At 47.1% G+C, this 14,442-nt stretch overlaps 1 protein-coding gene across 2 annotated transcripts in view; it reads left to right on the top strand.

Moving 5' to 3' along the window:
- The window catches only part of DNAH9 (dynein axonemal heavy chain 9), a gene marked incomplete at its 5' end in the record, with an annotated part of 308,568 nt that overhangs the window by 150,561 nt on the left and 143,565 nt on the right, over window positions 1–14,442 (top strand). For both annotated transcript variants that reach the window (XM_082605525.1, XM_082605524.1), the window contains 6 exons: window positions 26–153; window positions 1,751–1,859; window positions 2,591–2,738; window positions 6,925–7,099; window positions 11,541–11,714; window positions 12,196–12,403. In XM_082605525.1, the coding sequence (XP_082461651.1) occupies window positions 26–153; window positions 1,751–1,859; window positions 2,591–2,738; window positions 6,925–7,099; window positions 11,541–11,714; window positions 12,196–12,403 (942 nt within the window). The remainder of the gene's footprint in view (window positions 1–25; window positions 154–1,750; window positions 1,860–2,590; window positions 2,739–6,924; window positions 7,100–11,540; window positions 11,715–12,195; window positions 12,404–14,442) is intronic.

Below are 14,442 nucleotides of genomic sequence, written 5' to 3'. Positions count from 1 at the left end.
TTAAGATATCCATGGTTCCTCTTAGGATTGTTCTCTTCCGTCATGCGGGAGCTTTCCAACATCACCCATGATGGGCCCAAGTGGATTCTACTGGATGGCGACATAGATCCAATGTGGATCGAGTCTCTGAACACTGTCATGGATGATAACAAGGTACCAAGGGGGAAGGGGACCCCATGTCATCCCTAATCATCAATGAAACCAGTCCCTAGGCACATCTGGAAACCTTGATTCCACACAGGACTGGCCCCGAGCAAGGAATCGTTACTGCTGTCTTTATTTTTTCCTGCTTTATTGAGATATAACTGACATATAACATTGTCAATATATAATTGATACATAACACCGTGTAAGTGTAAGGTGTACAACATGATGATTTGAAATATATATTGCAAAATGATTACCACAAGGTTAGTTAACACCTCCATTACCTCACATAATTACGTGTGTGTGTGTGTGTGTGTGGTGAGAACTTCTAAGATCTACTCTTAGCAACTTTCAAGTACACAATACAGTATTATTAACTCTAGTCACCATGCTGTACATGATGTTATTCATCTTGTAACTGGAAGTTTGTACCCTTTGACCACCTTCACGCATTTCCTCTGCCTGCCCCACACCCCGATCCCTGGAAACCACCAACCTACCCTCTGTTTCTATGAGTTTATTTTTTTAAGATTCCACATATAAGGAGGTCATATAGCATTTGTCTTTCTCTGTCTGACATTTCACATACCATAACACTCTCCAGATCCACCCATGTTATCATGGATGAACCTGGAGAAGGATTTCCTTCTTTTTATGGCTGAATAATACTCGACTGTGTGTGTGTGTGTGTGTGTGTATCACGTTTTCTTTATCCATTCCTCCATCAACAGACACTTAGGTTGTCTCTACATCTTGGCTATTATAAATAATGCTCCAGTGAACATGGAGTGCAGATAGCAGATAACTCTTCAAGACCCTGATTTCACTCACCGGTACCTTCAGTAGACGTCTTAGAACTGATTCATCCCGTAGAGCAACTTTCACTTTCTTCAGTGGCACTGCCATCACTCTCATGTTTTTAGTATTGTTGTAATTTCCTTCAGAATCTTCTGCATGCAGGTTAATTCAATATTTAGAGCTGAAAAGAATCTGAAATCATCTATTCAAATCTTTAAAACATTTTTCTTCTTTGTTTATAAATAAGGAAACTGAGGATCAGAAACATTCTGAGCCTGTCATGCATCCTCAGTGGTGACCCATCTTTATCCATGGAGAATATGTTTTATTTTTTATAAACAGTGAAAACTGAATGCCAATAAAGTGGCTGTTAAGCTGGGAACTGTTTCTAAACTTGTTCATAAAGCACATCTAGGGTAAACATTTTAACGATGGTTTCAACGTTTACAGAATCATTAGAATAAGTGTGTGCTCTTCCAAAAGAAACAGGAGTTGTATGAAACCTGAGCTCTTTTCCTTTAATTATCCTACTTTTTCATTGTGGTCTAGTTCATTCAAATCATTGACATCCACTTAAACTTTTTAGGTAGCTTTTTTCCTGATTCAATACACACAACAGGGATGGAGGTAAAGGGGCTACAGAAGGAGAGAGAGAGGATTGTTGCAGAAAATTTAGAAAATACTTATAATCACAAAGAAGAAAATAATCATCCTAATTCCTATCAGGAATAATAGCCTAACTCCCCCTAGCTGGCCATGTGACCTAACTCCTCCCCACCTGCCGTGTCCCTCACCCTGTGTCCAGGTGCTGACCCTGGCGAGCAACGAGAGGATCCCTCTGAATCCCACAATGAGGCTCCTCTTTGAGATCAGCCACCTGCGCACGGCCACGCCAGCCACTGTCTCCAGAGCAGGTATGGCCCATGAAAGGAAAAACCACAACTGCTCAGTTGAAAACGGGTGCCTCTAGTGATACATATAACGTTGCTGGCTCTGAAGGAAGCTCCAAGCAGGAGCCAGACATTGATCATCCAAAACCCCGGCCTGATTCTCAGCCCTAATCCACACCCACGAAGGTGAGCCAGTGCTCTACAGCCAGGACCATGTGAGCATCTCAATTCAGAAATGTTACAGTAATGGGAAGGGATTGGCCCCTGAGCTGAACAACGGTCCTCTGCACGTAAGTGTCTCGAATTAGGCTACTTTCAGGCCAGTTCTAGCCTCCATGAAGGCTAATGAAGATGACTGAGCATTGCAATTTCTCACCACATCCTGGTGGAAAATAATAACTTTATACGTTAACTTTCCTGGGTGGGACATGGTTCCATCCTTTTAGGGGCCACCATGCGATCTGCACCCTTCCTCACCATGACAAGTATTGCTAATCAATCACAGCCTGCTTTCCTCCTGAGCCTAGACTTGGCCTCAGGATCCTTCTCAACACTGCTTTCCATCAGCTATTATCAGTGAGTTGGAGTTGATCCCAAAAGCAAACCCATTTGCCCTCTCAGACCTCGGCCAGATCTCTGTTCTTTCCAAGCCCAGCCTTCAGTACATTTTCTAAACAGAGAAAATAACTCTCTGGGATGAAGAATATCCTGAGATCTATGGAAATGTCACTAAGCTGTATCCTCTACGCTCCCAGGGATCCTGTACATCAACCCTGCAGACCTGGGGTGGAACCCTCCTGTGAGCAGCTGGATCGACAAGAGGGAGATCCAGACAGAGAGAGCCACCCTAACCTTTCTGTTTGACAAGTATCTTCCAGCCTGCTTAGACACACTCAGAACCAGGTAGGCCAAGGGGTAAGGAAGGTAACAAGCAATAAAGAGCCTGTTGGCTCATACCTGATGTCCCGCTGATGTTCTGTCCTGTCCCCAAAGTCAGATGTCCCTAGGCATTCCACCCCGGGTGTGGCAGATGGCAGAGGGGAACACACGTTAGGACGGCGATGGGATGCCTGTTGTCAGTTCAGGCAGGAAGCGAGGTGAGTGAAGAGGAGAGAGATGTAAAGGACCTTTTGGAGGGCTATGAGGGTATGTCTGGAGGAGGCCGCGGGTTGTGGTAGCAGAGACAGCAATCCTGAGACCCTCTGCTTTTCAGGGCACGCAGCTGGCCCTCCTACACTTGATACAGGCCAGATCAACAGGCCTAGAGGTGAAGATGACACCTGTCAGCAACACAAGGGGCCCACTTCCTGTTCCTGGCTGTGGGCATCCATGGCCTAGATGATACAGGATTGGGTATAATGCATCATTTGACCAGTCCTACCCCTCTGGACCCTAAGATTTCACTCTTCCTCCAATGGGTTTGCAAAAGTAAAAGCAACAAGCCCTGACCACTTAACACGTAAACAAAATAGTAATTGCTCTTAACCAAAAGGATACTTATTATAGCAAGAATATTATACGTGTCTGCAGAGAAGGGTTCCGCTGTTTGGAACCTGCTTTTGTTTTACATTCTCTTTCTTTGCCATTTGACGCATCATTCAACGAATCAGGCACTCAGCCCTGTTGTTCAGCCCGGTTGCACCATCAGAAGCTGGTGCTGTGAAGGTAACATGACTCAGAGATCCTCAGTTCCTGAATGTTCAACAAACAGAGTCAGTTTGATGTTTCCTGGAAATAAAGTCTGTCACTCAAAATGATTCCCAACTCCTTATTCATTGGCCTGAGAAACACAGGATGGCAAATGCTTGCAAGCGTGGCGCAGAGATGAAGGGAGAGCTCCCAGGGCAAAATGGCCCGAGGCACTCTTTCTTCATGTGCCCCGCCCTCCCCCATCAAAATCCACCATGTTAAGAAAGAATTTTATGTAAGTAAAAACTGAGTCACAGTTGAATAGTTGACATAGTGATATGTTTTCAGATATTAAACATTTATTAGTTTTGATTTTGTAAGTTTTATACTTCAGGGTTAATAATTATTTTTCCAAACTTCAGCATTTTCATAAAGCCTTTAAAAAGCCTTTAACCCCTTGTGGCTTGTGAGCTCTGTGGCCCTGGCATCTAATGAGATAAAGCAACCGTGGCAGCAAGAGTCTGGAAGTAGGCAGTCGTGGTTAGTGTCTCAAATAGACAAGGGCTGCAAAGAGTTAAAGTGGCAACAAAGGGGGAGGTTTTAGGAAAATAGCATCCCCTATTCTTTAAGGTTTGCTGAGACACTTGTTCAATTTATCCTTAACTAAAAATTCGGCCATTTCCCACTCTGGGCATTTAGAACAAGAGATACCAAACTCGTGTGTGTGTGTGTGTGTGTACACACGTGTGTGCTCGTGTGCAAGCACAGCCTCTGAAACAAGCTTTAAAGACTGTATTAAGTCCATCCAGAGAAACATCCCCCCGCCACCAGTCTCTGAGCCCCGTGGTTATCAAGGAAAAACCCATAGCTGTGGTTGAGGGTGCCTGCTCTGGGTTTCCTTCATGTAATTCTCACAATATCCTTATGAGGGCCGACCATCCTGCAGATGTGGGAGCCAAGGTCCCATGGTGCTTACTCAGTGCCTCAGCTGGTAGTGACAAGACACTCACTGAAAAGTCCTACTTCTATTTTATTCATCACCGTATTGTAATGCCAGCTTTCTGTGGCCCCGTCACGATGAAGCAATGCCAACACACAGTAATTTTTATATTGAACAAGCAGGGCTCGTAAGGGGTGATTATAAACAACTTTATTTTGTCTCCCACTGTTCCTTCAAAAACATTTTATGTTCTCCTCTGCCCCTGGATGAAATCTAGGTCAACATTGCTGATTTTACTGGTCCTTCTTCAGTAATAAAAATGCATCTCATCACTTCTAGTCACACAATCTCACACACACACACGTGCACATGCACACGCGAAAAATTTAAAAAGAGGCAGTGAAAATTGAAAAAACATACAAACTCTCCCACTGCCCACATAGCCCTCCACCTACAGTGGGAAAGGACGGTGTTCTTGACTTCTGTCCTTATTCTACCAGTCGCCCCCTTACCAGTTGTAGCTTCTCACCCCTCAGGGTTGAAGGGGGGGACACAGGGAAGAGAGTGAGGGGCAGGAAAGGCCTTCATGATGGACCTGGTGTGACCTCATTTACCCCAGCTGTGGCAGGTTTGGAAATGACTCTTTGGAAGCCTCTGTGGGTCGCTTGGACCCCTCCCATCCCTGGAGATCCCCAGTATGCCTTCCCTCGAAGCAAGTAAATGCCTCTCCATCAGTTGGTCGCGTACAGCTCCTCACACAAACCCTCCAGGTTGGACCCCTTCACCAGTATCTAAACAAGCCCACATGCTCACGGCCATACCTGGACTCCAGGGTTAGTGCCCCAGCGAGCACCCTCTGACCCTACACTGCAAGGTTAGCAGGTCTCCTCAGGGATTTCCAAGCCTGGGTCCTAAGGGAGCCCCTTTCTGAGGGTCTCTGTTCAGGGTGAGCGCCTGCCTTCCCTGTAGGAGGGGCACTCGTTGCACACCCAGAGCCCTCCCCAAAGTCCTGTGTGCTCATTTCTAGCCCCTTCAGCATCTACCACTTTGATCCTATAAACCAGGAGTCCCCAACCCCGAGGCCACGGACCGCTACCGGTCCACAGCCTGTTAGGAACCGGACCGCACAGCAGGAGGTGATTGGCAGATAAGCCAGCGAAGCTTCATCTGCCGCTCCCCATCTCTCCCCATCACCCGCATTACCGCCTGAGCCATACCCCGCCCCCATCTGGGGAAAAATTGTCTTTCATAAAACCAGTCCCTGGTGCCAAAAATGTTCGGGACCGCGGCTATAAATCCTTGAGAGCACCAGAGGCCAGGTTGTCTGGAATCTCAGTTTGGAATTGGAAGAGTAGTTGGCCTGTATTGTGTCAGCACCTCATCCAAAACTGAGCCTGGGGCAGTTCCATTCTGACATTCTGTTACAAATATGCATTGAAGAAATGAAGGAAAGCCTCCCAAGCACTCAGTTTCTTCACTACTCATGGACATAATGCCTAGACTCTTAGACCACTTCACAGCATTGTTGTAAGGACTGCAGCCAGACTCAAAACCAACACAACACAAAACACTGAAGAGGATGGAACGCCATGAAACTCCGAAGCCCAGTGCTGGCAAGTGACTTCTAAGATGTCTGTTGATGGTGTTGTTCATCTTATAACAGTGGACCCTGCCTCTGTGCAGCCTGTGAGCTCATCCTCTCTGGGAGGTGATGACGAGGGCAGGAGGGGTTGAGTATATGGGTCCGTGGTGCACTCTGTGTGTACGCCTGGTGGGATGAGAGTGCCCTGTGCGTGTGTCTGTGTGTGTGTTCCTGCTCCCTTGGGTGTAGGTGCACCTTTGTGTCTCTGGATACCTGCCTTTCAGCCAAGACCTCTAAACCAAGATTGAAAGTACAAATTCAGGTCAAGACATAGTCACAGAGTTATATTTACGAAAGACAGAACTTAGTCATGTAAATCACCTTCTGTCCTGGCCCACTCTGCCTCCCCCAGACAAGACTCTAGCCCCAGAGAAAACATTTTCAGTGTGTTTGAATTGAGGGCACTCCTCTGAGCTGGAGGAGTGGAGGAACAGCCTCAGAATTGCACCCACCTTGGCTCTGTAGGTGATTTTTGACAATTGAAACAGTGACACTGTGAGATATTTACTCATTTTGTTGCAGCTTCCTACATTCCCCAAGGACTGGGGCGGGGCGGGTGGGGGGCGTCCTCAATGTTCAGAGAAGGGAAGCGCGGGGAGGGCATCAGAGGAAAGGAAGATGAGAAAAGGGATCATCTCAGGAGGGCTCCGGTCCCTTCCTTCTTTGCAAAGGGAGCAGACCCCCAAACAGCTGATGGAAACAAAAGCTTAAGTAGCACTATGGGCCTCTATAATACCAACGTTTTTGCTGCTGCAAAACTGCATGAACTTGTCAAATCGTGAGTCCACAGACACCAACAGGGTTCCATAGCTGTCCAACAATGCCTCTAGGATGGAAGAATCCAGTGTTTTAGAGCATATCTGTGTCTCTCTTTGCAGATTTAAGAAGATAATTCCAATCCCAGAGCAGAGCATGGTTCAGACGCTGTGCCACCTTCTCGAGTGTCTGCTGACCGATGAGAACATCCCTGCAGACTGCCCCAAGGAAACCTACGAGCTTTATTTTGTGTTTGCTGCCATCTGGGCTTTTGGCGGAGCAATGGTCCAAGATCAGGTAAGAGGGTGTGCTGAGGCTAACACCCACGCTAAACAGCAAAGATTTGGAAGACAGAACAGCTAAAGTCAGAATTAACACAGAAGCATCAAACTATTTAGTTATCTCTCCCTTTTTCTGCTAAAGGCGTCAGTCCCCTTAGGAGGGCTTCAGGTAGTGAGACAGGTGAGATTGGGCTATGTTTTGAGCTGTTGTTTTTTGAGTTAGTGAATGTATCCCTAATTTCTTGGGCAGTTGCTGATTGAGTTTGAAAAACTGGAGGTATAAGTACCTTAATTTGCAAGGTGATGTGTGTTTTGTAGGTGGAATGATGCTGTGCTGTAGAAGCTTGAGTAGGAGGAATCCCTTTAGGCTTCTTAAAAACTTTCCAGAACAGGCATGTACCACTCTGTACCAACCATCACATCTTCATACCCCTGAAACGCAGAGCTGTCCGTAGAAGGTTAGACCAAAGGCTAATTGACATCTAGGGATAGGAAACTGAAGTAGTATTCATCTCATGGTGTTGGCTGCTGTAGCTTCGTGCTGTTTGGGGGTGTCTTGGCATCCTATTCTCTAAGCCTTGTGTATTCCCAACCTTTTCTTTACTTAGTTTTCTCCAAATAAAAGGTACTTTACCTAGAAACAACATATTTGAGGTTAGGCAGACCAGTCTTTTAGAACTGACTAGCTATCAGGCAGTATCATATAGAGGCTGAGAACATGGACTCTGGATTTGAATTCTAACTCTGCCACTTATTACCTGGGGACCCTGGACAAGTAATTTAACCTCTCTCCACCTCACTCTCCCCATGTGTGCAAAGGAGATGAGAGTGATGATAGTGGTACCCAGTTCCTAGGATGTTTGTAGGCATTAAATGAAGGAATGCTGTTCTAACTGCCCACATGTAAAGCTCTTAGAATAGTGTTTATTATTAATGTTCTCCTACCACAGATATTCAGTTTCATAGCAAATATCTGGTGCCTTTCTCACAACAGGGGATTAAACCAAGCTTCAAGTGTTGGAGAGTTATCATTTACTCTTTCTGGTCTGGGTTGATTATGGGCTTTTCCAAATAAAAAGGTAAAAATTTCAGCCTCCCAGGGCAAACCATGTTCTAAGAATCCAAAACGAAGGTGAGCTGGAAGAATTAACAATTAATTTAGAATTAGCAATCAGTTTATTCTCTGTTTTCACGGGCTCGGATTATAACATTCATCCTACCTCCCATCACCCCCTACATGTTCTTGGTGCTCACAATTCAGAAAGCAGCTCTCAGAAGCCCCTGGAAATGTGCCTTTCTCCATCTTCCTCTCCAGAGCTAGACACTGGCGGGGAAGGGGGCCACTCCAAGAGCAGGAGGGTGCCTGGACTGGGAGTTGACAGCTGAGAATTTCATGCAGTCTGTTCTGCGGCCCTTGGAGCTTCTCCATGGACTGCTTCTTTCCCAGCTTCACATTCCCCCTTTGAGGCAAGGAGCCAATGCGTCCACCAGGATGGACGAGAGCCTCGATGAATGCGCAGAGATCCGGAAAGCAGAGGTTGTGGCTTTCCCTCAAATACAGTCCCTGACCTTTCGCCTGCTGAAATGTCAGACAGCAACCACCGCTGGGCTTCTCTCTCACGCTGGTGCTGAGCAGGCAGTGGGGTATCAGGATAAAGACACTTGGTCAATTTTTCTATCTCCGTGTAGAAAAATTTAAATCCAGTCAATTCTTTTTAAAAGCCCAGGAGAAAGCATCCCTCCAGGCGCCGCGGGTTCTGGAGCACTTGGAGCTGTCGGCGGCTGTGCTGGCACGTGGGGAGAGAACACGGGAGAAAGCTTTTAACAGCAGGGACTGTCCAAGCCCCCCACACAGCCTGCATTCAAGCCCAACACAAAATAGTGCTGTAAATCAAAAAGTATGAAGTTGGCCAAAATATTTGCATCAGGAACACCAATGGTGCTTATGTTTAAAAAGCTGTTATTAAAGCGAAGCAGAATATAATACAAAATACAGCCCATACCTGGGTAGAAGTTCTAATAAAAAGGGGAGGGGTGGATCCTGGCTAAATACTTTGCAGCAATCCCAGGGAATTCTCTCTCAGAAGTAAATGATCTCTCAGAGAGCACCGGATTGGGCAACTGAGAACCTGGGTTCAACTCCCAGTTTTGCCATCTGCTGCCAGAGGTGTAACCTTTGAGCTTTTGTGTTTTCATACATAAAATAGGAGTAATTTTCAGTAGCCAGGATGACTTAGAGCATTGTGAAGACCAAATGAGGGGATATTGTGTTCCAAACTCTGCTACATTGTACCACACTGTGTGCCAGTACAGACTTAGTGCAGGAAAGGGACCAGAGAATTGTCACAACCTTAAGGAGATGGGGTTCAGAAGGGGCCTCTTCATTGAGGTCATTGCTGAAGAGACACTCGAAGAGTCAAACTGAGAAAAGGCCATGGGCTGACTCAGCAGAGGTGACCTTGTCCTTCCAGTGTCCAATTACAGTAGACGGTAAGGTCAAGCACCGGATTGCAGGAAGCCAGACAGTGTTGGTGTAGCCCAGCTAATGGCTTGGCTGAGAAACTGACAGGGTAGCTCAAGGTGGAATTGGGAGTGAGGAAAGAAGGTGTACCCAACCTCCTTCTTTCTAGAGATGGTCTTTGTCTTGGATTCTCCATATAAACTTAAAAGATGGTTTTCATTAGGAAGTTAAAGGTCTTCAAGAATTTTATCCGAAGGTAGACAGCTAATATGTTTTCATGAGTAAATATTGTCAGCCAGAAAACAGTTGGTGTCAGGTAATACATATTTTTTAAGCTTTGTTTTTTAATTTATTTTTCATTTAGTTTTTATTGGGAATGGTTTTCAATAACACTCTTAGTTCTGCTTAGGTGTTTTGGAGAGGGAAGCACTCTTTTCCATAGTGTAATTCCACTTAAGAGATTATCTAAAAGTTAGTCTTTTTAATTCATAGGAAGATTTTAATATCTGAGAGTACTCAAATTAAGGATATAAACTTTCCACACCTTCCTGTTATGACAGATAAAAGCACAGAAAGGACAACTCTTGAAGTCATGTAATGTTGGTCATTTTAATTTTTTGTACCTATTTTAAATTCTGTTAGTATATTTACTTCATTGTAAATATTTTTTAGGGTACCTTTGTATTTTGCTTTGACCTTGGTTCTGTGATTTGGATGTCAACAACTTCCCCAAAAAGCACCAGTATGTTAAATTCTAATGTCATGATCCCAATCTGGGTTATTCACCTTTAATCCTGCTTTCAGTTTCTATGTGTACAGCAGTATTTTTAATAAAGAATTACACAGAGGAAAAAAAAAGAATTCTATCCATGAGTCAAAAACGGAGATTTTCTTCCTAAGGCTTCTGATTGCAGAGAACAAATATTGAGAAGATACAGTGTCCTCTTAATCTGAATTCAGATCAGAATAAGAACAGCAAACAAATCTGTCATTAAGGCCTATTTCCATTCTCTTTTTAAGGCAAAAGAATTCAATCTCATTTACCTAATAGACAGCGAAATGAGTGCCATTTCTTCCAAGTCCAGATTCATTGCCATGCGCCCGGCTCCCTGGTCTGTCCTCCTCCCCAGGAACATTTCCTAAAATGCCCAATCTGGACCTCTTCCCTTTTTAGGATTTTTCCTAGGTCTGTGTGCTCAAAGAGTGGGTTTGCTCCACCAGAGAGTTGCCAGTAGCAGCGGGTATGTTTGGGATGCTTTTTTGTGTGTTGTGTTTCAGTTTGGACTCACTAGCTTGAGTACACGGGTGCACAGCCCTATCCTTAGGGGCTTATGATCTAACATGTATGCATATATAGTACTACCTATTCCTTCCGTCAGAAAGACCTGTATAGCTTTGTCTCTGCTTCTCCTAGAGTTTTAGAATTTTAGCTCTTGAAAGAAATTTAGAAATACCCTTTCCTAGAATCAGATGAGAAAACTGAGGCGTGGAAAGACGTGATTTGTCAGTGGTTTATGTGCGCGACTCTCCAGCTGAGGCTCTTCTCACCACACCATCCTGTGCCCCCACGTGTCAACAGCCACCATTTTATTCCTTCCATCCCTGCCTGCTGTCCTGGATGTTGCTCAGAGCCTTGGAAGTCTAGGGGGACCAGGGTGGATCTGTCTCTTGAGGAGATCTTGGCTGTACTTGCCCATCTTGGGGCCATAGGCTCCTACTCTCCTCTGTGTTCTTACACCTCCTTCCTTCACCCTCCACCTGCCAGTGCTCTGAGATGCATAATGCCAGGGCGACCCAGCCACCTGGTCAAGCAGGGGCACACGTACATGCTCAAGGGCAGCCCCTGCTTAGCTGGGCCTTGTCGGGGTTGATCCTCAGGGGATAAGCAGGAGCCCTCTTTGCTCCCAGCCCTGACCTTCTGCCCGATGCAGGGCAGCCTCTCCAGGCTTCTTGTGCTCTGCAGAGCCTTGACTCCTGACCTGCTTTGTTTTGGCAGCTCGTGGACGACCGGGCAGAGTTCAGCAAATGGTGGCTGACCGAGTTCAAAACAGTCAAGTTTCCCTCCCAAAGAACCATCTTTGACTATTACATAGACCCAGAGACCAAGAAATTCGAGCCTTGGTCCAAGCTCATCCCCCAGTTTGAATTTGACCCTGAGATGCCTTTGCAGGTGAGTGTGGCTGAGTGACCAAGGACGTGCAGTGTCCCCGGGATCTGCAGTGGCTCTAGCAGCAGACCCTTATGGATGTCCGAAAGGTTTAACCTCACTAGAAGTTAGTCGTCCCCAGCTACTTGTCTTTTCAGAGGAAATTATAGGTGCAATGAAGTCACAAGATCTCCCAAAGCCTAGGTAACTTAATTACCGGACCCCCACAAGCATCCTTGGAGGAGAAGGAGGATGGCCAGGGCAGAAGATTCTAAAAGAGAGGCCACAGGGAGGCAGACAGCGCTGGCAGAGGGGGAAGGGCCTGCTCTCTACCCAGAGCATGAGTTAGTAGGAGGGTCTCACTGGGTATTGGGGGGCCCTCCTCCCCGGGGTAGTGAGCTCCCTGACCCCAGAGGAATTCCCTCCCCTGAAATGCTCCGGGACACTCTGCCAGCATCTGTTTCTCCCACGAGCCCCCGGCACACTCATCCTGTTCCCTCTCCAGGCCTGCTTGGTGCACACGAGCGAGACCATCCGAGTGTGCTACTTCCTGGAGCGCCTCCTGGCTCGACGGCGGCCGGTCATGCTGGTGGGGACCGCGGGCACCGGCAAGTCGGTGCTGGTGGGAGCGAGGCTGGCTAGCCTGGACGTCGAGGAATACCTGGTGAAAAACGTGCCGTTCAACTACTACACCACGTCGGCGATGCTGCAGGGTCAGTGTTACCGAATACATCAATGAATCGTGTGACTCGGTCCCGCTGCTCACTGCTCACAAAATCAGTTACATACTTGCAAATGGTATCAACAGAAGAAAAAGGTGCCTTTAATCAGAATGCTGGCAATCTGAGGAGATGGTGGCCTCAGCGTCCTCCAAAAACCATCTCCCAAGATTCTGCTCAGCCGTGAAACTTTTTAAAGAGACAGAGAGAAGTAATCTCAGTTAATCACTGAGATGGGGGTCAGAGTCCTCGCCATCCCCCCACTGTGTGCGGGCTTGTCGACGCCTTGTGATCTTCCTCTAGACGTTATCTGTTCACACAGTTTGGTCACACAGTTTATTTGCGAGATGACTGAAGGGGAAGCCAGGGAAGAGATCTGGTCATCTGTTAATTACTTATTCTCCATTTCTACTTCTTTGATCTAAGGGAAGAACTGACGGGTTAGGCAAGGCATTGTATGATTAAAAGATTTGAAAGCTGTTCTTGGGTCAGAGGTGAGCAGAGCATGGGGGTGCCTGGTTTAGAAGTCAGTTGCAATATCGATTTGCTCAAATGACAGGAAAAGGGGCTTCTTGCTGAGAGCGGTTTCCTGCAAGGAGCTGCTTACATAAGGGGCCCAGGGGGCGTGGAGGAGGGGGTGGGGTGTCTGAGTGTCCACTCCTCCTACGGGAGCTGGAGCTGGAGCAGAAGTCAGGCACCTCCCAGGCTTGACTCCCAGGGGCAGCACTGTTCCTTCCCTTCCCACTCCCCTTCTCTCCTCTCCCCTCCCTTCTGTGTCCCACTTTCCAGCACCCTTAGCAAGGTCCCCTTTCCCATCCTTTCTCCCTAAGTGCCTCCCTGGCCTGCTAAATTCCCCTGGAGCAGGATTTCAACACAGTACAGGTCAGCACCTTGATGACAAAGAAAACAGAAAACCCACTGGAAGATTTCCATGGACTTGTAGACTTCTGGCAGCGGATGTGCCTCTAGAGATCATTTTATTCACCCCTCATACCTCATAGATGGGGAAACCGAGGCTCAGGAAAAAGTATGTGGTTGCCCAAGGTCACCATCAAGTGGCAAGGCTGGTGTGGCACACCCAGTCTGCTGGCCACATGGAGCGTGCATTTCACTGGGAGTGTACACGTTGGGCTCCCCAGGGGACATGGGTCCTCAGGGTGTGTCTTCAGGGTCCAGGGCTCACTGCATAAGATGTTTCCTCCTCGCCACCCACTTTCTCCTTGACCTTCACCTACTGAGAGTTCTCCTTTTATATAGAAACACTCATCACATTAACCCTAGAAACAGCCTCCTTTTGAAGAAGTGCCCAAGCCAACCTCCCAACAAAAGGAGGGGAGTGACAGGGCTGGGGAGGAACCCTGCTCTCACCCCTCACAGTGTAACAGCCTTGCCCCACTCTCTGTCCCTCCGCCCGGGCTTTCCCACGTGAGACCACGTGCATCCCCACCCTTAGAATGCACAGTCCACTAAAAACGAGGAGCTCAGCCTATGGGCTGTTTGCAGATTGGAAAGTTATAAGCCAAGCTTATACATGAAAGTGAACCTGGTCCGGTCCTTCTGTGGCCCCTGCTCAGTGTGAACCATAGAGAGTCAGCCGCGTGGTGCTGCCAGCACTGTGCTTTCCCCAGTTCCCATGTGAGACGACAGCTCACTCCCCACCTTCTTTCTGCACCACTTTGCCAGCTCTTCCAGGGTTGGGATCCAGCCAGCTCCTCATGCTCGTGGGGGCTGCACTCTCTCTACCTCTCACAGCAGGTTAGCGCCTGAAGCCTGTGGATGGAAGTTAAGGTCATCCCCCATCCCCGCCTCAGCGACAGGGAGACTTCACCTCTTTGTCAAATCAGCCTCTGGGCTTCATCCCCTGCTGGGCTGGTAAAAGTTTCACCACTTCGGTCCCAATCTAGCAATTGACTGTCATTCCCGCCTAGATAACAAGACAAACTGAAGTGATGGAGACTTGTATTAGAACGTCACTAGTTTGTCAATGATGTGAGCATCTTCTGTTTGAGAAAGAACACTCCGATTTTTTTCTG

The sequence above is a fragment of the Mesoplodon mirus genome (genome assembly GCF_964341445.2).
Source record: "Mesoplodon mirus genome assembly, chromosome: 18".
Classification (NCBI taxonomy): domain Eukaryota; kingdom Metazoa; phylum Chordata; class Mammalia; order Artiodactyla; family Ziphiidae; genus Mesoplodon; species Mesoplodon mirus.
This window is presented reverse-complemented; position numbering and strand designations above follow the sequence as displayed.